This window comes from Eurypyga helias, unplaced genomic scaffold, assembly GCF_000690775.1.
Source record: "Eurypyga helias isolate BGI_N326 unplaced genomic scaffold, ASM69077v1 scaffold36018, whole genome shotgun sequence".
NCBI lineage: Eukaryota > Metazoa > Chordata > Aves > Eurypygiformes > Eurypygidae > Eurypyga > Eurypyga helias.
Window position 1 is genome coordinate 1 of NW_010268210.1, and position 22997 is coordinate 22997.

The 22997-nt window shown below is 38.1% G+C and overlaps 1 protein-coding gene across 2 annotated transcripts; it reads left to right on the forward strand.

Annotated features, from left to right (window-relative positions):
* The first annotated feature begins 1041 nt into the window (after window positions 1-1041).
* Window positions 1042-22007, forward strand: AGTR1 (angiotensin II receptor, type 1). Of its 2 annotated transcripts, none has more exons than XM_010157689.1 (2): window positions 1042-1128; window positions 20592-21989. In XM_010157689.1, the coding sequence occupies exon 2, from the start codon at window positions 20645-20647 to the stop codon at window positions 21722-21724; it is 1080 nt and encodes a 359-aa protein (XP_010155991.1). In that variant the 5' UTR covers window positions 1042-1128; window positions 20592-20644; the 3' UTR covers window positions 21725-21989. The 2 variants fall into 2 exon arrangements, with proteins under 2 accessions (XP_010155991.1, XP_010155992.1); XM_010157690.1 differs by lacking the exon at window positions 1042-1128 and adding an exon at window positions 4742-4861 and having other exon boundaries at window positions 20592-22007.
* The last annotated feature ends 990 nt before the right edge of the window (window positions 22008-22997 follow it).

Consider the following 22997-nt stretch of genomic DNA (forward strand, 5'->3'; position numbering starts at 1 on the left):
GCCCTGGACAAAACGCAGGGACACACGCCCTGTGCCCCGGCTTGCCTTCCGCGGGCCGCTCGCCAAGCCCACACCACATACTTATTTTGGATACAGCTAAATGTCCCGCAGACTGAGAGCCGTGCCCTGCGGGTGAGCTCCCGTGCCTTGTCAGCAGCTGGAAGACAAAGCAGAGGCACCCGTTGACAGAAAGCACAGCGCTTGGAGCAGTAACACCTCCTCGCCAGCAAGGCTCTTCCCAACAGCCTGCAAGAACCAGCCCTCATCAAGATCAGATGAGCACTTGAAATTTTTATTACTCTGCTAAGCTCACAATATAAGTTAATCAAAAATCACTAAAGACAATGCTGATGATTTTGGGACTTGTGCAAATGCTTCTGTTTTTCAGTCTAACAGGCAATACACCTTGTACCAGCTAGCAACTAGTATTGGTTTAATCAAAATTGTGCAGCATACGCTCTCCATAACCAGACTTATCCCTTCTCGTGGGGGGGCAGGGGAAGTGATCTGCAACCAGAGATTAAATTTTTTTAGTAAAAGTTAAAATGTATCGTGTTTCCCGCCACACACACAGCACCAGCTTTTTTTCCCGGAGACTTAGACTCGACTAGAATTGCAGGTGAAATCCTGTGACATATTTACTGTCCTCCCACTCTCCATACATGAAAAAACTTAAAAAGTTACCACTTACAGGCACACAAGCCGTTTATTCTTCTGATCAGGTCAGTGGGCATATCGGTAACCAGATAAGTCAATCTTATTACAGTATGTCCAAGCAGTAAATTTGCATGATTCAGTTCTTGGTTATTTCTGTATTTCTGCAAATCCACTGGAATTAATAAGATGTATGGCAATAAGCGACAGCAGGATGCTGTCCAGCGCAAGCTACACTTCGCTGCAAATTTTCTTCATGTCCATAAGTACTTGCTTCTGTTGTGTGTTGCGTGACATGGGACAGGCTAGTAAAAGGGATCAGTGAAATTACTAATCCCAGAAAGGGATAAGGGGGAAAAAGCGATTTTTGTTGGGGTTTGGGAGGAGCATCTTCTCTTTCACTTGCATGAACCCACACTGCAAACATGATTAGATTTTTGCCCAAGTAGGAGGACTGAGTATGGCTCGAAGCAGGTAATTACCATGGTGATGTAGAAAGGCTCTTTTAACTCTGTTCTAGTATCAGAAAAATGTTTCACATTTCCGACTACGCCAGTCCATTTTGCTTGTTCCCACCATAATCTTTTAAATTACAGCATCTTTCAAAAATATGATGAAGTGCCTACAAATTCATGCATTAAGATTTCTATCTATATGCCTTTTTACAGCAGGAACACTGTATTTCTGTACACCTTTCCTCTCTACAACTTACTTTTGTCAAGGTGGTAGGTAGACTTAATCCTTACATCAGAGGAGAGCAGAAGTGGGCCCATTTCCGATGGTGTGAGGTGCCCTGCCTTGCTGCTTGGAAACAATACTTTGCTTGGGTTGGACAGCATGTGCAAACTGCAACTCAAGTTACTGGTTTAAAAGCCAGTAAATACCAGCCCGAAACACCAGTATCCACAGCACTGCAGAAGGGAGGGGAGTGCTGCCTTTCAGTTTAAAACATCAACTTCACAACCTGCTTTTCACAGTCTGCTTAGAACAAGACGATGCCTGATTTGTATTACCCACTGAATGAATAATATTATCTTTAATTGAATTAAATATCTGAAAATCTCTCTCATTTCTTTTGGCTACTTGAAGTACTATAAAAACAGAGGCAGATGCAGAATGTAAACATGGTGATTTATTTACACTTTCTAGAATAATTCTGTTGAAATGGGTAGGCTGTGTTTGCAGACATAGAGATAGGTGTCAGAGTTGATTCCCCTTAAAAATTTTATTTCAGATAATGGGCACTCACTGCATTTTCCTACACTTCTAAATTTTCTGCACTGTGGTAATTTTATCCTCTGTGTTAGTCAACAAATGAATACATTTAGGTAGTCCTTTTCTCTGGCATTCCCTATGGTTCCTTACTACAGCTCCAGTAATTAATATAGTAATTTAAAGTTTCATAAACTACAAACTGTCATTATGCTGCTGCAGTTAAACTCTTGTTTATGCAAAAATATAATATTACTGGAGAATGTTTTAAGCAGTCACAAATTACTCTCATTTGCCCACTGCCTCTCCTTCTTCTCTGGACCCTCTTGAAGTTCAGAAGTTACTAAATGTCACCAGGAGTATTCATAATCTGTCCTGTGGCTATTACTGCCCAAATTTTAGGGCATCTAATCATACTGTGAGAAGCATCCAGTTGTTTTGAGTAGCTCGCATGTATCTGTGTTCCCCACACTTCAAGTCTCCTTTTCTGCCTTGGTGAGTTTGTAACAGGTCACACTGTGTCTTGACTAGAGAATATGGTTATTTATGCATTATTTTAATCAAATGCTATGTCTGAATCACATTACATGGTTAATCTTGTGCTTTTTTTAGTTGAATTTAATGGTTACCTTCCAGGAGAGACCTTAATAAGAGGAGAAATAGACTAAAATTTGATTTGGGTATGTTATACCTAAAGCTGTGTTGGGGAAACGGGTTATCAAGATTCATCAGCATATGGGTAGCTCTACATGGGCAGTATATTAGATGTGCCAAGGAAAATGGCCAAATGGCTGTCAGGGGAAAGAGGGGTGGGCAGCAAAACAAAATAAAAATCCCTTACCTATTTGTGACAAGAACACAGGCAACCCAGCAACATATCTCCTCTGGCACCCAAGCTACTAACCTGAAGAGATGTCTCAAAGTTTAAACAAAAACACCACAGTCATTTCCTTAGATATAATGATGGGGGCTTGGGCAGGTAAGTGAAACAGCACAGGTTGAGTGAAAGAGACTGCATATTTGACAGGGAATGGGATCAGACCTATCCCAAAAAAATGACAGAGCAAAGAAGAAAAAAAAGGAAGTGAAATGAACACCAACCTCATAATCTAGATTGCAGTGCTAGTTAAAGATTGCAGTGCTAATTACACATCAGACCCCTTGCAAATTCTTACATCCATTTATTTTAAACCATCATCTCTCTCCAGAAAGGGAAGTATGATCTCAGAATACTTTCAGAGTTGCAAGCCTGGTAAGACTTAAAGTTTACAGCTGTGAGCACTAGGTCAGGATATAGCTTGGCCACTAAAGGCCCACAGCAGTCTACTCATATTGTAGGCTCTAGTGCTTGTTTTACTAAATGTCTAGCCTTTGGGTAATCTTGTTGCAGCTTTTAAGCCTTATCTAGCTTACTGCTGGTATTTGCGGCTCGTGCCCTCAGTTGTTCAACAATTCCATCAGAAGTGTGCTGACATGGATGTTGTGTTCTACGACAAGTTCCTCCCAAATATTAACAATTTTGCAGTATTCTCAGATAGCAGTTATGATTTTTGGACAGTTCGTCCTAAGGGACAGTATGGTATTTTTAAGACAGCCTCTGCATTATTAGAATCAGGCTTGAGAACCTAGGTAAGAGAAAAATTTCAGAGCTTCACAAGGAAATTATTAGAAATCTTGTGGAATCCTGAAGACAAAATGAAAAATGTAAATCATTTATGAAGAGAGGGGAAAGTGGAGGGAATATTGCATATTTTTTTCTTTTCATTACTGTAGGGTTTATTTTCACCGTGCTAACAGGAATAAACAGGTTGCTATTGCTAGAATTGAACCACAGCTGCTTATCAAGATATGATGCACACAGGTTCAACTCTAAAAGTGTGATACTATTTTCCAGGTGAATAAGAAAGTGATTCTGGAATTAAAACTTTATGCAATGTTAAAATTTTGGCATGTAAACACAAGATGAGTTCAAATACATTGCAGAGTTTTTAGTAGGTGACAACATAATTTACTCTTGGAGTTTAAAGCTATAGAGACCTCATGTATGGGGCCCAAACGCTGCAGCCTGAAGGTTAGAAAGAAAGGCTTCAGCAGAGCCGTTTTCTTACATAAACTGCTATTGCACGAAAAGTTACTAATCATAGTGTCATTTTCTGTCTCCTCCTTCTAAAAACCCTGCAGTGAAAAGCAAACCAGCAAGCTTTTGCTATCCACAATATTATTTTTAGTTCCCTTGCCATCAAACTTGCCTCTTAAGATCATTTTCACCAACAGAGAGTCATTGTACTCAGAGCACTCATACCATGCTCTATATCAACTTCTAAAAACTTTCCCTTGGCCAAAAAAAATGATTTGACACATACTCTAGAAGAATCAGTGTAATTTTTGAACATTTTAGGGAATTTAACAAATCTGTCAAACAGGAGGAGTTATGATACTTATACTTGGGATTTTTACCTCAGCTGAAAGAAACAAGTGAAAATAAGTTATCCTGCCTGTAAGGCCTAACAGCTATGATTGTCTGAGACAAAGCACGGATGAAATACAGTGGCTGGTCTAATAATTTATGGCCTTATCTTCAGATAAATGATGGATTATACTAAAATTACTTTGAGCTTTCAAGTGAGTTGCAACAAAGGGTAGGAAAATATCATGCTCCAAATGGCATGCTGTTAGTATTCTCTGTTGCACCGTCATCTGAAAGAACTACACATTTTGGGCTGTCAGGTGTCTTTTACAATTCTCATTCCATTTGGTTTTTGTTTGATAGCAAAACTGTCCAGGTATCCACTATGTAATGATGCTAGGTAGAATGCTTGGTGACTATTTGTGGTGTTTATCTTCTTCTATGGTAGTTGAGTAGAATTTCTCTTATAGGCACAGAAAATGAGTAATAACTGAAGATGACCTCACAGCAGGAAAGTGCGATCAGATTGGCAATGCATCACTGAGTGGCATGATTGAAGACAAGGCAAAAAGCAGGCTACAGAAAAAGGTAACTGGCAATATCTAAAGAAACTGGTACTGAATTTGGGCAAGGTCAATATTTAGTCAGTATTTCACAGTTTGAGGTGAAAGCTAGAGTTACAGCCAGAGCAAAGAATGATTTAACCAAACGCCTAATTTCAGCTAATTCACCTATTCCTTTCTTTACTTTTAGGCCATACAAGTTTGTCAGTTACTGATGATCATTGGGTAGGGGAATCTAATAATCAGTAGATAAAGTATAGGAACAGAAATAGAAAATAAAACAGCATTCCTGTGACCCCTCAGTTTTCTGAAAATTGAGAGGAATACACTTGAATGACAGTACTGTGCCTCATCATTTCTAGCTCGGACGGGCCCGTGGAGATAGTAAGACATTCTAGAAAACCACTGAACAGCGGTACGTTTTTGTTGGGGGGCTTACGCAAGGGAGAAAATACACTAGTTGACTTTCCTAAAAATTGATCTGTTGACAGTTATCCCTTCTACTGAATCCTTCTTTAGCATCACCGCAGCCTTGCCAGACCCTTTGCTTGAAGCAGGCAGCACATAATGTACCAACATGCAGCCTGAACTTGTTCACTGAGGAACTGTGCCTGCCCCACCCAATACGAGTTTATAGGATGTATGTTGCCTTTTTTTCTTTGTAAACTCCTATTGTTTTTCATCTTTTCTCCTTTCTCCCCTGGTTCTTATTACCCAAGCCTACAAGTTTATACAATTTTCCTTCCCCCCCCACGAGGTACATTGAGCCCGAGTTAGTCTGCTATCACTCAATTTCTGGCTGTTGCTCAGGATTTCCTCCCTCCTTGCATTCTTTCCTTAATGTACAACTATCAGAAATGGAAAGCATGGGGCAGGAATCAACACCTGTTTCCAAAGTGGAACTCTAGCTCAGCTGTTAGCTTTCTGGTTTTACAAGGGATTTTACCCTTGGCTTTGTTGTTAGCAGCTTACCATGATAAGACAATTACAGTTTTTCTCAAAACAGGCTTCATTTCAGGTGAAACTATTTCTTCACCCGTGTGCTTCATAAAAAGCGCTACAAAGGAAAAGGGTTCAAAAATATTTTGCCTTTAAAGACACTTCATGATGCTGCATCCATGTTCTTAAACATACCATCAAAAAAAGTCCTGTCAGTCAGGACAGCCGCACATCCAAGCATTTTCTTAGCTCAACTGCTAATTTTCCTAGCCCTACAGTAAAGCTCATGTGGCACCTTTTGGAGGGCACAGTGCTACCATTTTTGGGCATCTGCACAGTTATGTTTGCTTGAGAAGCAAGACCACACTTCATTGAGGATGCTCTGATTCACAGCATCATCGTTTACCTCACACTCTGCCTCTAACAGCTGCCTTTGTTCTGCTATCTCTGTTGCTGGTCCTCAGTACTCACAAGGAGCATCTCAGAGCTGGGACAGTAAAGAGAGTTCACTAATGAATTTTGTTTTCAAAATAGAGCAATAAATTTTACTTTGATAAAAAACAGGAAACAAGCTGTACAGATTTGGCAGAACATCTATTTTGGTAGCATTCTATTAAGTGTGCTGCCTTCCAGTCAAAGCACTGAGGATCACAGTAACATTTTTTTCCATGGGTAATAATACCTTTCACACTGACATGGATTAAGGTGTCTATATTTGACCTTTCATTCTCTTTGGTTAACCCCTTAGCATATCACTAGTCCAACTGATTTATACAAAAATCGCAGATACATTGCTTTTCTTTGTATTTGGCTACTCAAATTTTCTTCTAGTCCTCAAAACGATCTGCCCTTACCAGGAGTTTTGTGCAAGTGAAAGCACAACTGGGTCTCTGTTTTCCACGTTGTACTTACTAACAGTTACAAGGATACTAGCTTCTCCTGGGCTTAGCTGCATTACCATTTTAAAAGATTTTTTTTTTGTCTGAATAAACTCTTGTACTTTACCAGTTACTCATACTGTTTTCTTTCCTTTCTGCTGCTGGATCCCTTTTTCTGACCCTAATGAGGTATTCATTAAGAAGCCTCCATGCTGATCCTTTGCTTTTAATCTTTTAACTTTTCCCTCCAGGCTGTTCCTAACATTCTCATTTAAAGAAGACAAGTCTTTTCTGAGGCGCATTGGCCTTGTGTGATATTTTCCCACTGTAGGGATATCTAAATTAATTATATAAAAGAAAAGTAATCAAGAGTCTCAATCAGACACAGTGAAACAAATCCTATTACGTGTTGCTGAGTTATGAGACACGGAAGACAACGCTTCCTCTGAGCGAAGGTGGTGAAATCTAACATCCAGTTCCCTGCACAGAAATTCACAATACGTTTGCGTTTGCTTTTCCAGTATGACAAAGGCTATTTCAGCATGAAGTCAAAAGAAAAATAACATTCAACATGAGGTTTATTTTCCCCAGAGCCCTAACACTTTGACTAGTGGGAAGTTACATGGAAATCACTAGCCATGGTAGTGATAGAGCTTCCACGTGGGTTTAGTTAACATGACAGATAGTTGAGTGATACCGGTACGTCTGTGTTCACACAGACATGCTGCATCTGCATGGGTGCTTGTTTTTCAGCGAATGTTTTCATTACTCAAAGTAACAGCTTCTACCAGTCACTTCAACCACATTGGTGATAGGTAAGAAACAGGGATGTGATTTGTTTGAGGTTTTTAGAGAGGGAAAGTCTTTTTAGATTGCAGTGTGCAACATGAACCATTCGCAGCCAACTCATCCCATTGCCATTGTATTAGAAAGTGGAATATCTACCTGTTTGACAGAGGTCTCTCCATTTCTGGGTAGAAGCAGAGAATCCTGAGTGGTTTATTTCTCTCTCCCCTTTTTGACAGATTAGCCATTTTGTTGATGAAAACAACTGCACGATGTATTACTAAAACTTGTTATTCATTAATTTACACTTGCTTTCTGTGTTTGCAGGGGGGAATAAAAAGGAAAAATAAAAGGCACGTCCTAAAGAAGGGACTGTATATTAAGCCTGTAGAGCTCTCTGGTGAATCATGGGGCCACGTGGTGGCTGAGCTTAATGTCAGGAAAATGTCCTTTTGAGGATTAATGTATAGGTAAGGCCTCACACATATCAGAATGTTTCCACACATGTCCAAATGCTACTGATTTGCTGCATGACTTAGAGCGAGTTTATATATGTAAACTCTCTTGTAGCACCTTTCTTACTGTTTTACAAGAAGGTACGGATAGACAGTGCCTTGTACCAGAAAAGTAAAAGTAATGTTATCTTGCAGAGTATTGCTCATCCTGTTATTATCTCACTGTTCAGGAGCTTAAGTTGCATACATAGGATTAACTTCTGCCTCTGCACCTTCTAGCTTAGCAGAAGAGTAACATGACTGTGGGAGAGTAGGCAAACGACACTGGTTTCTGAATAAATTGAACTACCAAGACAAAGCAAGGAAGCTTCTATTTGGACTAACCTGAAATTCCACAAAGTCATCCTATTACTTCCCATCTTTATCTAGAAAGTCATTAGCTCTGTGTCCTACCCTTCCTCCTGAAAACATCTTTGCCTAGAGGAAGCAAAAGAAACCTAATTAAAACATCCCTTTTGGTAGTTTTATACTAATAACACCACTGATAGTGAGTTCTGTCATTCACGGTAAGGCTGTAAAACAGAAAAAGGCCAAAGAACTTGCACCTAGATTCAGAAAAATCCTTTTCTCTCAAAAGGAGGTGATTTGCTTCATGAGGAAACAGTTGCAGCTTTGGCTTTCCAATCCATTTTCTACTGCGATTTCTGCCAGTGACAGAGGTTGACAGCAATTGCGTATTGCTGTGGGCACATCACTCATGCATTAACCATTTTAGAACACTGTCATTTTTTAATTTAGATGCATAAAATCCCATTTTCTGCTAAATTATCAACAACCACTAATATAAGCAAGAGTTTTTACACTTATGTAAATTTTACTTGGTTTTACCCAGAGGCCGGTAAGCATATACTTACTGACCTCACTCAGTACCTGGGCTTTCACAGAGTAAACTCTTACAGCCAGTCCTTATCTGGCCATACTGATATTTTTTTTTTTTGCCTCCCTATGGTAATACTTATTTTTCTTCCTTTAATGACACATAATTCTGTTATTTTACCATTCTGAACAGAATCTGAGAGACATTTTGTCCTTTACCGTATTTTTTTTCTCTCTGGACGAAAAAGCAGAAGAGGCCCATGTTTCATGACACACTACATTTCATTTCATACACTTTATGTTGCAGTACAGCTACCTGTAATAAACTAAAAGATTTACCTTTGTCATTGGCTTATCTCAGCTATGAGGAAGAGTTAACACATATCTGTCCTCCCATGTCCTGGAGTCAGTAAGAAAAGAACAGTTTGTGAGCAAGGAATCCCCACAGACACTAATATTCTGGGGCTCTGTTCTACAAGCCATAGTCTGTGTGAGTAGCTGTAACTCTCAAGGCCACAAAACATTGTTTACACTGTAACTGTGATCATCCAGTGGTAAATCTCAAAATCCAAATACCCTCTGAAGAGGGAAATATTTCATTCACCTCCCAAAAGAAAGATTTATGCAGCACTCCTGAGGTTACTAATCTCTCACTCCATTCTGCTGTATAAAATAATTTCATATGCTGTGAGTTTTCACTGTGCTAAAATGCAAAGAAAGGCTAACTCTTCCTTTCCTACCAACACTGGTGCATCCGATTCATTAAAACCTTTGTCTGCAGATGCCTTAGCAAAGCCCAGCCTTCTTTCCTTTACCCATCCAAAATGTTTCTGTCGAGCGATACGGAAGGTGCCATGCCCTTAATGTCATGCTGAAAAGTCATAAAAAGTCATGAAAAGTCTATTCACACCATACCAAAAGAGCAACAGTCTACATGGAATACTTCCAGCATTTGCTTGACCTGGTCTGTAGTGACCTCAGGAATTGCATCCTCCTCTCCAGTGGCAGTAGGTTTTTGAAAGTTTGGCTGAGTTTCAGGAGCTTTGTAAAGCCTACATGGTAAAAGCACATAACTATGTGATTTTCTAAGTTAGCAAAAGCAACTTCCTTTTTGTAATAGTCTGTGCCTGTTGTACACTTTAGAGCAGCACTCTAAAGCATCATCCTTCCAGGTGTTTCAGATAACAGAAATGCATCATTTCTGCTGCCGGATCTTTGATACTTGTAGACTCCACACTTCTTTTTTTCAAAGAAGTTGTATAGAGAAAAAGCTCTTGGTGGGAACAATGTTCTGTCAAAAGACTAGCTCTGCCATTGCTACACAGCAAGTTTCTTGATGCCTCAGTGAAACTAGAGAAGGAGCAAGTGGCTGAAGTGCAGACACATCAGCTGGTTTAATCACAGAATGAGATCATGCCAATAAGAAGAGAAATCCAGAAAACTTGCCTTTCCTTAAGCACTGGAGATGATCTCAAGTTGATAATCATATTGACACCTTTTCAGTAATTTTGAATTTCAAAATGGACATAAAAAAGCTGAAGATCCTCAATTCCATAAAGGATCGTTATGTTTCTTCCTGTCAGAGCCAGTTCTGGCTTCAGCGATTCTTGGTATAACTGGGACCTCCCAGTTGCATCTCAGACGGAAACTAGAGTCTTCATAAATTCAGATACTGTGTTGCTTTGCTGGTTTTTAACAATCCAACTGCCTAGGTGTCTCTCTGTGCTGCTCAGAACATTGTCTCTTCCTTGAACAGTAGAAGGAAAAGTCTCTGTATTGCATTCAGAGCAGTTCGTGGAAGTGGCCTTTATTCCCCCAAAAAGGCCACTCTCCAGGAGATCTCTAACTTCTACTGTACAAGTGAACCATTGACTAATACTGAGAAGATTGACAGTAAAACTAAGAACTCTTTCAGTGTTGTATGCACAAAGACACACACTCTAGCAAGAAATAAGAATGACCAGAGAGACCAGTGATACTCAAAACAGCATGGAAAATGTCCTGTAACCTTTTGTAAAGCTCTGCATGCTTGAAATCAGAGTGATGTAACACTGTATTTCTCCTACAAGCTGTGATGGAAGAAGAGTTGTTGTTATTGCTGTTTTCACATACTTACAGAGGCACCCATAAGCTTCAGTGAAGAAGATCACATAACCTTAGAGACAGATTAATAGGTATATGAAATATCCAGGAAGTCAAATTGCAATTTTATTTATTATGTGAATGTAGGTAAGATATCTCACATGCTCTATCTGATCTCCGTTTCGTTGGAAGAGGGCATGATAAGGGCCTTTACCAGTGATATTTTTTTCAGTAAGTGTTTTTTGTTTGGTTGGGGTTGGCTTGTTTGTTTTCCTTTTTCTCTGTTGCCTCTCTGGAGCCTTTTAAATATAAGGCTAAAATACAGATCTGGATCAAGTCCAGAATTAATGCAAACTCCCCTACTCCTCAGGTTGGTGGAGTTCACAGTAGAAGCTTATGGTTCATTCCATATGGAAATAAGGGTGCCAATAGAAGTTTTAGGTGTGTGGTTAGGTATGCAGAAGCTACATTTGTGTAGGATTTGCGCTGCCATGTAATTCAAAAATAGAATACTTTAAAACGTATTATTCCATGGAACTAAGCTATCAGGATAGAAACTTAAAATTCATCAAATTATTTCACTTGCACTTAGCAAACCTGAATTTGATTTCTGTCTTTTATTAAAAATGATCACACGGGGCACACTATGTTTTATATAGGCAATTCCAGCTGCAATAAAGGAAATGTGTTAATCCATTTGTTTACAATCACTCAGAGAAAGTAACCGTGCAGCATGTAACCTTTCACAGCTCAAACTAATCTCACTTTTATTCGTTCTGGGACTTGATGGCTTAATTCTTGTTAACTATTGACTCTTCTGGGTACTTGCAAATACCCTAAAGATACTACATAACCAGGCATTAAATCTGAAGTTAAGAATGTGCAGTAAACTGTATAGTCATAATAAGACAGTACCTTACATTGTGTTGCCCTTCAAAAATCTTTTCATATCAATGCTGAAAACCCTAGTCGTGCCTTGATCTGAAATAGATTTACTTTTTCTTTCCTGGCATCTAATACACAGTAAATGGCATGGTTACCAATATAAGGGGATGACATGTCCCTGATAAGCAGACTTCAGTTTGCCTGCTGATTATTGATCATTTTTATCTCCTAGGAGGGTGCAAATCTTCTTTTTTGGTAAAGCTAATGGCTAGAACAGAGGTGCAAAAATCCATGCAGGATTGATGACGATAGTTAATGCCCTCATTTCAAAGTCTTAATATGTCTAAGTGTCTTCAGCCTCTTTCAGAAAAAGAGGCAATTCTTTACCTTGTGGTATAAAGACAAAGAGTGACTGTCTCCTGTTATTAGCAAACCAATCCCTTTTTCATATTTAAAAACCAATTCTGCTATAGGTTTAATAAACTAGATAAGGAAAAAATTATCTTCATTCCTGTCAAGACAGAGCAACTGAGGTGACTGTGACAAGGGGATATCACATGGAGATTCACTTTTCAGACATCATCTTTTCTGAAGCTTAACCTTTTGATGTTTAGTTTCAGAAGTACTGAACTAGAATTATTAAGCTAGAAAATTTTTTTTACTTTATTTGATTAAATTTTCAGTTTTAAGTTTTTGCTGTGCAGATAAATTTATATTCACATCTCTTAAGGATATATAATAGCTAAGACATATTAAACACCGTACAGTTTGCAAAACATTAATGCAGGCTTGGTCAAAGAAAGAAAACAGAGATTGATCTAATGGATAAACATGAAAGAAAGAGACCAGAAAAATATGTGGAAAATCTGAGATATCTGGATTATTGGGTACACTGTCAAGCAAGAACCAGTGATCTCCAAAACCACTACCTCAGTGGTCTTCCACAAGAGATTAGATAAACCCATGTTGAGAACGATTAATCTTTCAGTGTTTTGGCGTCCAGATCTACATTTATTGAACCCAAGACTGTTTCTCCTCCTCTTAACAGCAGAGAAAAAAAGTTATGTTTGTATAGTGGGAAAGCTCCCAGAAAACAATCTTTACATTTAAACATAAACCTACAGGATCCGAAAAATGAAACCTATAAACTAAAATACTGAAACTTACTCTCAACTGAAGGACTTTTGGCTAATCATAACAAGTGCTCTGTAGATCAGTCAGTTAAACCTTTGTACAAAAAACCCTTCATCATTGCCAAGCTAGCGTTCGCTAAACCACTAAGTTGTGCTGATGTTGAGAAACTCTCATGAAGTTGAGCAATCCTTCTTTGGAACTAACATCTGCGAGTAAAATTTTATAGAAATATGTACATCAGGATTTCCCAACTTCGGGGTGGTGTGTGTGTGTGCAGAAAACAAATCGTACATGAGGAGGGAATTAGGAGAGTTAACTTTGGCCAAAAAGCTAAGTAGCATGAAGAAATGTTTCCAGCATTTCTGGACTCTACAAGTACTATATATAACAGCACATGCAAAAAATAGTCCAGTCTTTCAGTGTTGCTGAAGCTACTAGAATGGTAACTGTGACATTATTACACTGCATGCTGTTTAAAAGAGTATGCAGAAAATTGATCAGATATTACACTGTGGTATTATTCAGCATTTAATGTCCTAAAAAAAGCACTTGGAAGATTTTTCCATCACTCCACAGCCCTATAAATTAGTGTTTAGAGGTGGCCTTTGACTTATGCCAATTTATGCCACATCCATTTCTAACAGAGTGTTGAGTGTTTCTTTATTCTGTGTTTTAAAAATCTAGCCAACTACTTGCTAGTTTTCTATCTGTGGTTATCATTTCTACTCTCCCTATACTCCTGTTTTTAACAGCTGTGAGACATAAACCTCATATACTTGTACCCAAACATCCCTTAAGTGCATAGAAATACACTGGCACTGTTTAACCCCTTTGACATAAATATAGGAGAAGACACTGATTATTTCTACTTATCTGGCACAAGACAATTAGTTAATATTTTTTTGGTTCTACTTTCCTCATCTACTAGTTTCAATAAAATAAATGCTACCATAACACTAATGACCTTTCTTCTCTATCTGGATTGAAATCTTTTTGGCCTTACTACCATTAGAGAACTATTTTGGTAAATAAATAATTTGAAACAGTAACATCATCATGCACTGACAGTATACGAAGGGGTCACAGCAAACCGAGGTGTATTATCAAAAGAGTTAGGGAGGGGCTAAAAAATGTTAAAAATGCTTATATTTTCAAATTGTGAAATTGTTTACAAATCATGAAATATACACACTACTGGAGATTAAAAAAAATTCTAAAAAGCCACCACTTGGATAACAAACAGGCTTATGTTGCCTTCCAGTTTCCAAAAATCCCTTAAATACCTTCAAAAGTATAAACCACAGTTTTGAAGTGGCATTTTCAACAATAAAAAAATCTCCCTCCAGAAAGGAAGATACATGGTCAAGTTAGCCTGGACTTGTCTAGAATTACTTTCAAGAATACTCCCTGGCTGATATTTGGAAAAAGAGTTGTGTGATTAGCAACATGCTGAGTTAGTTTTAAAATAATTTTTTTAGTCTAATGAGTACGTGTCACTATTTTTCCATCTGCGTTTTTAAAGAAACTGTACTTTTAGTCTCCTTTTAAAAATACTCTTCTTAAACTCTCCAAAGTTTTTGAGCCAAATTAAGCTTCACATATCTTCGAAAAAATAAAATATCATGATCTTGTTTAATGGCTTAAAGGGCAAGAAGTGGACTGACAGGAAAACCAGGAATGTACTATTATAAAGAAATTAGATATAAGCTAGTAGATACTAATATAAACTTAAAATAGTTTACTCAGGTGCATTATACTGTACGTAAATGCAGAAGTTCAGTGATGGGTATGCATGATGGAAACACAATGCCTTGTGTTTGCATCTTAAATAATCTTGAAGGATAGGGATATTTTACTTTGAAACGTGATGGCACTTGAATATAACGCAATTCTCTTATTTTAAAATAGGAAATACAGACCTCTAGTGGTCGAAGTATATATTATGAGTTCAAAGCGGTTTTAATGTCACTATGCTTAATGGTGTTACTTTCCTTACCCGTTACATTTCCCCACTCACTTATTCAAAACCACACACCTCCCCATTTGCACAGTTCAGTCATTCCACCAGCACTGATTTTTCCCAGTGGAAGACATCGTTTCATCTGTCCTTTTCTCACAGAAATGTTATGACTGAAACTGAGTACAGGTGAAAGATACTTGGGAAGTGAAGGGAAAATTAATGAGTAGTCTATGAAAACAAACAGAAGAGAGATGCTCATTCTTTTCAGAATAAACTATGAATCTGTCATATGGAAAGACAGACTCTTTTGAAGTGTGCTGGAAAAAATAAACACAGAGAAGGTCAGAGTACATAAACAGTTCACATTTACAAGGTAGCAATAACTGTTCTTCTGCTAGCACAGTAATAAGCCATTTAGAGTTTTGATGTACCAGAAGAACCAGATCCTAGAAAGATCACAGGCAGTTTATTTTCCAGCTATATCGAGCCAGCACAAATGGAGCAGACCAGCTTCAGCTCTTGCAAGGGAAAGGCACAAGGAAGCCACATAGAGGTTAGAGAATTAAAAAGATAAATACTTTAAAATAAAAAAAGCATACACCACAAAATTAGCAGTAATTTCAACTGAATGGCAGTCACTTTATAAGAGACTGAACAGGAGGACAGCTATTAAATGAAAATGCACAGGCCAGTACAAGGTCCTGAAAATTGTGTTTGTGCTGATGTCAGAGCACCTCCTGATCCAAAATTGCAAAAGCAACCACCAACTCGACAGTTATCTATATGGGTCTGTTGAAGCTTGCTTTCTATTTGGGGTGCTCATGAGCTGATGTACACAGTGTTCCAGTCCCGTACTGCCTATCGCAGTTCCATTACAGTAATATTTTATTGTCATTTACCATGAAGTCAGACGCAGACCTGTGTGGAAGATAGTGGCAATGATGACAGGAGGCCTATGCACATAAAAGGCCACAATAGATTGAATTGCCTTTATTTGCCCAAGTGTTTGCACTTCTCTCACCCTCCTCAACTCACCTATCAACTCTGGACTAAAAATACTTAGGAAAGCCTCGAGGTGGGGATACAGACTGTTAGAAGGAGCAGCAGAAATAAGAAGAAAGGTAAATTTATAGCTTTACATCAGGAACACTGAGAAAGCAGGAAAGAGGCTGAAGTAGGCATATGAAGTAGAAGAAATTCTATGCATTAAGGCAATGAGGATAAGGGGGTTGTTCTGCTGGCTAGGAAAAAGAAAGGCAGTGCAATAAAGCACGTACATAGAAAGTGTCATTAGTTGCTCAGCAACTAGAAAAAGAAGATAGAAGAAATTAAGAAATGGGATGACTTAACTCAAGATAAAGAAAAAAAGCTTATAACACCAGAAAGAAACAAACATAGTTAATGTATTGAACATGCTGTTCCAAACATTTTTCAGCCTCTCTTCTCACTGTGCAATAATTTTATATAAAAAATAGAATGCATCATCTTGAACACGGAAATACCTTGTCATTTGTAAGAAAAGCAAATAAACTACTTACCATCAGAAGGAAAAAAACCCCATCAAACTCACATTACCTAATGGTGAGGTGGATACACTGTGGGGGAGTTGGTCAGTCTGAGTTTATTTAGTCTTTGTCAAAGCAAATATCAAAACACATTTTTGTTTAAAATGTGACTCATGACACCTGCTTACCTATTTATAGCTGATGAAGTTCTCACAGAAAGCCACAGTCAGTGCAATCTTATCTTTCAGTAGGCAAAGTGCTGTTTACCTTGCATGGGCTTAGCATTTCTTCTTGTTTCCACAGGCAGCTTAATTAGGATGCATGTTCACCCAACAGAAGCAATGAATGGAGTGGTAAATAATAGTTGGTAGAGGAGTCTGAGGCATTTAATTATCAGTGACTTATTATAATCATTGTAATTAAAAAAGATAAAAGGTCAAACAGGACAGTAACATCCAACAGGAGTTTGCTGCTCACCAGATAATTTGCTTTGAGACTGATGTAGGCATGCCATTCACAGTCACATCAATTCAATCCTCTTAGAAAAAAGCTTCTTGTGTATCAGCCTTAAAATGATCCAATTATCATTATGTTAACACAGGTCATTTGAGATGCTTTAAATGGAATTATCAGTGTGCACAATTTCAATACTTGCATCTAACTGGCCAGAGGTTTAACCTGCTCTGGTGAATTCTGGCAGCATAAAGCTGTACTAGCCATCTATTTCTGTAATGTTTTTGAACAACCTGCTATACTTCCCATGTAGAAGTATCTGCTTTGCAAAAAAATTTATATAACCGTGATTCTGGGACAAGCAGGTGAACTGTGGCAAGTGAAAATAACAGCAAAGTGACAGTGGTAGAGAAAAGAAATCATTGCCTGTAAGTTTTAACTACCACACTTGCCCTGCCTCACCACTCAGCGCTGCTGTGGGCCCATACTTTCCTGAACAAATTACTTCCCTCTCCTATGTTAAAGCTTTTCCTAATGCTCTAAAGTTATAGATGTCCTTGAGGCAGCAGATCTACCTGAGGCTATCTCTGAAACTTCAGCATTTTAAGGAAACTTAAAAATTCAGCTTGCAGTTAGCAGTGCCTTCCTCACTGTGCTTCAGATGTAAGGCTCCACAGTTCCCAGCAACAAGCAAACTGTTTTCAGATGTACATATGGCAAAGCCATATTTGTTTACCCCAAAGCAACCACGTTACCTATTCCTACTTCCTTTTCATTTACTGAAAACAGTGAAGGATTTCTTTGCTGATTGATTGCAATTCCTTAGTATAATTTAAAATGGATAACATACCAAAGCCACATTCTTTGCACAATTCCCCCAACTTCAGTGTTAACCAAAACCTGTCATTCCAGAAGGGTTACAGTCTTACACAGGTAAATTCAAGTGTCATAATATTTCTTGGCCAAGTTCCTTATTCTTCAAAGGAATTGTTCTGACTTCTTTACTTTTCAAGCACTCCAAAATAAGCTCAGGGAATTCAGTACCTTACAGAACTAGATACAAGTTTCCTAACTCAGTATTTTTTTTTTAACACATTTCTGAAAACGTAATACAATCATTACACTTTCTTGTAAGTACATGTGCTATTAATTGCATCAACTAAAGCTTCTACTGGCATGAAAAAGTACAGGGCACTTTATGGGTAGAAAAGGGGAATAGGAAGTTACACAATGAAGCACACTACACCGAAGGGGTGGATAAAGTGACCCTGAGAAAGGTGTCTTGGCATCTACCGCTGCACAGAAACAATCCCATCAAAGGGGGAATATTCACCATCACCTGCATTTGTCTTAGCCACTGAATCTGCCAGTTAGTATACAGAGAGCAGGATGCACTTGCCAAATAGTAGCACAGATTGGTTAACTCGGTCACAAAGAAAGCTCTTGCTCAGCCTTAACTGGGCCCTGATCTACTTACTGCAAGTCTAACTTGCAGTCGTGATTTTTTTAGTAAAGATTTCACTACAGTTTCTTACTGCTAAATTCTGGGCTGTAATCTCCTTGGGTATGTGAGTGAGTAAAGGCTGTGATAATGAACAGACCACACAGCACCACCATCTAGCTGGGACGGGACAAACATTACCAGACCTTGATGTTGCAGAACTTATCAGTTATTGTCAAATCCCCTTGGGCACTTACACAACTAAGGGATGAGATAAGGGGATTTATCTTGAAATCTTTTTATTGTGGTTCTCCCTGTCCCCTGGATAGCATGACCTTCCACAGAGCCAAAGACCATGTATTCCAGATTTGGCACAGTTTGAAAGCAGGAAGTTTTGCTGAGGATGTATTGCAGTGCCACAGGTGCTCAGAATGGTGCATTTCTTTGCATCAGCTGAATTTGCTTGACTTCATAACTTCTTAACCACAGCAAAATTAGTTGATGTAATTCTGAGGCATGTGTTCCAACTGAGGCAACAAGACTAATTCACTGAGTGGAGACACTGGGAGGTGCTGCATTGCACATCTTGACAAAGGATTTATTAGTTGCATTTAAGTAGGTATTCCAAACTTGATGGAATTATCATGAGCCTAAATCTTGAAATTACTCTGCTAGCTTTATGAAAATTTATTCATGCAAACATATAATAGAACTTGAGCTAAGATAGAGAAATAGAGTCTTTTAAAAGCTAATAAATTCAGAGCCAAATGGGGACCTTAATCACAAGATGCTGTCTGCAACCCCTATTCTGGGTTCAGCTCCTGGTTCTGCTTCAGACTTCCTGTGTTGGCTTTGCTGAGATGTATCTGTGCCTCACTTGCCTGTTAAAAAGACAATCCATTTGGAATAAGGTTTGGTTTGTCTCCCAACAAGAGTGTGTCAAACACTTAATAGAGTAGCATTCTGCACTGAACAGGAAAGTCTGTGCTGAACAACGCAAATAATGAGCAACCACCTCCGTAATGACATAGCCCATATTTCTATAATGACAGGTATATTTTCTTTCCAAATGCATCTGTACTGCCCAGAGTCTTAGGGTGTGTATGTTTATCTATATGAAAGTGACTTTATATGAAAGTGACTTTAGAAGGGTTTTGTTTGTTGGTTTGCTGGGGTTTTTTAAGCCAATATATTTCACTTAATCTGTGTTTGAGGCAGCACAAGTAGGGTTTGGCTGACAGCTGTCAGGATCCCGCACACAGCAATCAACACTGCTCCGCAGTAATAAGTATTGATTTTTCATTTTATTTTTTAAAACTCCCCCCTATTTTTGGGAGAAGAGTGTCTATTTGTAGACTCTGGAAAAGATTTACTGTCAGAGTCCTTTACAGAGTATTACCTGCTTCCTAAAATCTTAAGTTATTAATAAGGAAATCATTCTTGCAGAACACACAAACCCTGGCAAAACAAACAGGTGCCCTGTAAAGGAGGGTTCATACCCTTTACCTACACTTAATATGGTCCAGGAATATTTTTCATACTCTGAGACTGCAGCATCAACTCTTGGATACATAACTTTTGTCAGTAGCTGAAAAGGTAATGTGAATTCTGGTTCTCCCTTGCACCCTTCCTAAACTTTTTCTACAGTTATTAATGTGCACCTAATCGGCACACCTGGATTTTAACAGAATTTTTCCTCACTAGTAGTTAAAATCCATAGTTCCAAGCCATATTGGGAGCTAGTTAACTTGTGAATATTTAAGGTATTTATAGTACAACAGAACACTAGATTGTGTCATCTTTTTCTGTGATGTAAAAAGAATGAAGCTTAATGTATAGAAAAAAAAATTTCTAATTATTCACATCAGAGGTCAAAATGAGGACCTAATCTGAGTTCGCTTACTTTCTTAATGCATTACACTTTTTATTTGCAGAATGGAATGGTGTTCAGAGTGCTTAAGTGTAGGTCTGTGATACCTGAGTAACAACTTCGTTCATTTGTGTTCACCTGTTTATGGAAAAATATAACCTAAAGACTGTCCTGAATTTACAGTAATCTGCTATTTTGAATCTCTGTTATTACTTTTATGACATATGTCCCCTAACCAGTCTTATTTTAAATTGCAACTTTTTTAATTAGAAGAAGTTTTAGATTTCAGTTACGTTACAGAGTCTAACAATATTCAGCCAACTCCTAAAATTCTTACCTCTGTTCTATTCTGCAAACAAAGTCTATATTAAAATAGAAACTGGTTGAGGAAACACTTGAAGATGGCTTCTTTTTCAATTACATTTAACTGAAACCTTAAAAAAAAATTAAAACCCTGTCATGACTGTTCTTTTCCTCTTTTCTGTTCCCAGGTGTGAACTTCGTATTTTCTCCCAGAAACTAGGTTACAGCTGAAGAAATCAAGATGGTCCCAAATTACTCTACCGAAGAAACAGTTAAAAGAATCCATGTTGACTGTCCTGTTTCAGGAAGGCACAGTTACATCTACATTATGGTTCCAACTGTTTACAGCATCATCTTTATCATAGGCATATTTGGGAACAGCCTGGTTGTTTTTGTCATTTATTGCTACATGAAATTAAAAACAGTAGCCAGCATCTTTCTTCTAAACCTGGCACTGGCTGACCTGTGTTTCTTAATAACCCTGCCACTCTGGGCAGCCTACACGGCCATGGAGTACCAGTGGCCTTTCGGCAACTGTTTGTGTAAGTTAGCGTCGGCAGGGATAAGTTTCAACCTTTATGCCAGCGTGTTCCTCCTCACATGCCTTAGTATTGACCGGTACCTGGCCATAGTGCATCCAGTGAAGTCCCGAATTCGACGTACCATGTTTGTTGCCAGAATAACTTGCATTGCCATCTGGCTTCTTGCTGGGGTGGCCAGTTTGCCCGTCATCATTCACCGTAATATATTCTTTGCTGAGAACTTGAACATGACAGTCTGTGGTTTTCGGTATGACAACAATAACACAACGCTCCGGGTCGGGTTAGGTTTATCCAAAAATTTGCTGGGCTTCTTAATTCCTTTTCTGATCATATTAACAAGCTACACCTTAATTTGGAAGACCCTGAAGAAGGCATATCAAATTCAAAAAAACAAGACCAGAAATGATGATATTTTCAAGATGATTGTTGCAATAGTATTTTTCTTCTTCTTTTCCTGGATTCCTCATCAAGTGTTCACTTTTCTGGACGTATTAATTCAATTACATGTAATAACAGACTGCAAAATCACTGATATTGTGGATACGGCTATGCCCTTCACCATTTGCATTGCTTACTTTAACAACTGCTTGAATCCTTTTTTTTATGTCTTTTTTGGAAAAAACTTTAAAAAATACTTTCTTCAGCTAATAAAATACATTCCACCAAATGTCAGCACACATCCAAGCCTAACAACGAAAATGAGCTCCCTGTCATATCGCCCACCAGAAAACATACGCTTGCCCACTAAAAAGACTGCTGGGTCTCTCAACACCGAGTGATGCGTTTTGCAATGCCCTTTTTTTGAACAGCCTTGCGAACGAAGCAGCAAGAATAACAACTCCATCTGCAGCCCTGAACATCACAGCTTACTGCTCATTACAGAAACATTAGATCACCTCAGAGAAATTATACTGTAAAGATTTAGCAGTGGCCTTTTATTTTACAGTGTGAAGAGGACTGCTTGGTTTTCATTTTGGTTTTCTTTACTGAAAGCAACATAAAAGGTGGACAGGCATGTCAGAGTTTCTGTCAGCATCCTGCCATTTCCTCTGAACTACAAGAGAAGGGTAGAGAAAAGTCCTAACTTGAGATCTTTTTAAAGGAAAAGCTTGTATAAGTTACATGAATTAAGAAAGACCTGTTTCGCACATACATGAGCTATTCCAGACTTTGTTCAAGTTGGTGGACTCATGCCGCTTGTTTTTGTAATGATGTAAATGTCATATCATCATATTTATAGTATGTTTTCAAATATATGCTATATATAGAGGCCCAATTTTAAACTCGAATGAAAATTTAAGGTACTTGAAATTTGTCTCATTCTGAGTTATGCTACTATTTTTTATTTTTAAAGTGGCAATTCTTTCATAATTATAGATGTAATAAAATGCAGATTTATTTATTTAATATAGAAGAAATATTTTTAGATTTATACTCTTACTCATAGATTTCAAACTTTGCTTCATAACTGTACATTTATATCCCAGTGGGTATTTTTCAGTAGTTGTTTGAAATACACCTACATATACATACACAGACACACAAAATGGGGTTCACTCAACCTTTCCTCATGATATGTCACACAGACTTTGAAGAGCATTACTTATGGAGTGGGTTGACTCCATAGTCTGTGTGACTAAAAGTATAATTCTGTATTTGAAGACGTGAGTTTTGGGATAGAGATGATCAGAAAACTTCAAGCTATTTTTGTATAATAACCAGTGCACTCAATGAGAGAAACTGCCAACTAATCAAATCCACTCAATTTTTCAAATTCCTGGTCTTCTACTAAACTCACTTTCTGATAAGTAAAAATGTGACAATGCTTATATTATAGTTTAACTAGTAACGCTTTTAGTCACATCACAAAACACCTGAGACCAAACTTGACCCTTGGCTTTTATGGAATTATTCTCCATTTATACAAAACATTATTTTTTTTTACGTAGAGTATTTGCTCCCTCTAGGACCTTTTATTATGCATATGGAATGAAATCAAATTTATACTAGCATAAATCAGAACAAAAGTCTGGCTCCAAATCCATACAAAGG

Coding starts and splice junctions, on each gene's coding strand:
- AGTR1 (XM_010157689.1), top strand. CDS start 20,645: ATGGTCCCAAATTACTCTACCGAAGAAACAGTTAAAAGAATCCATGTT.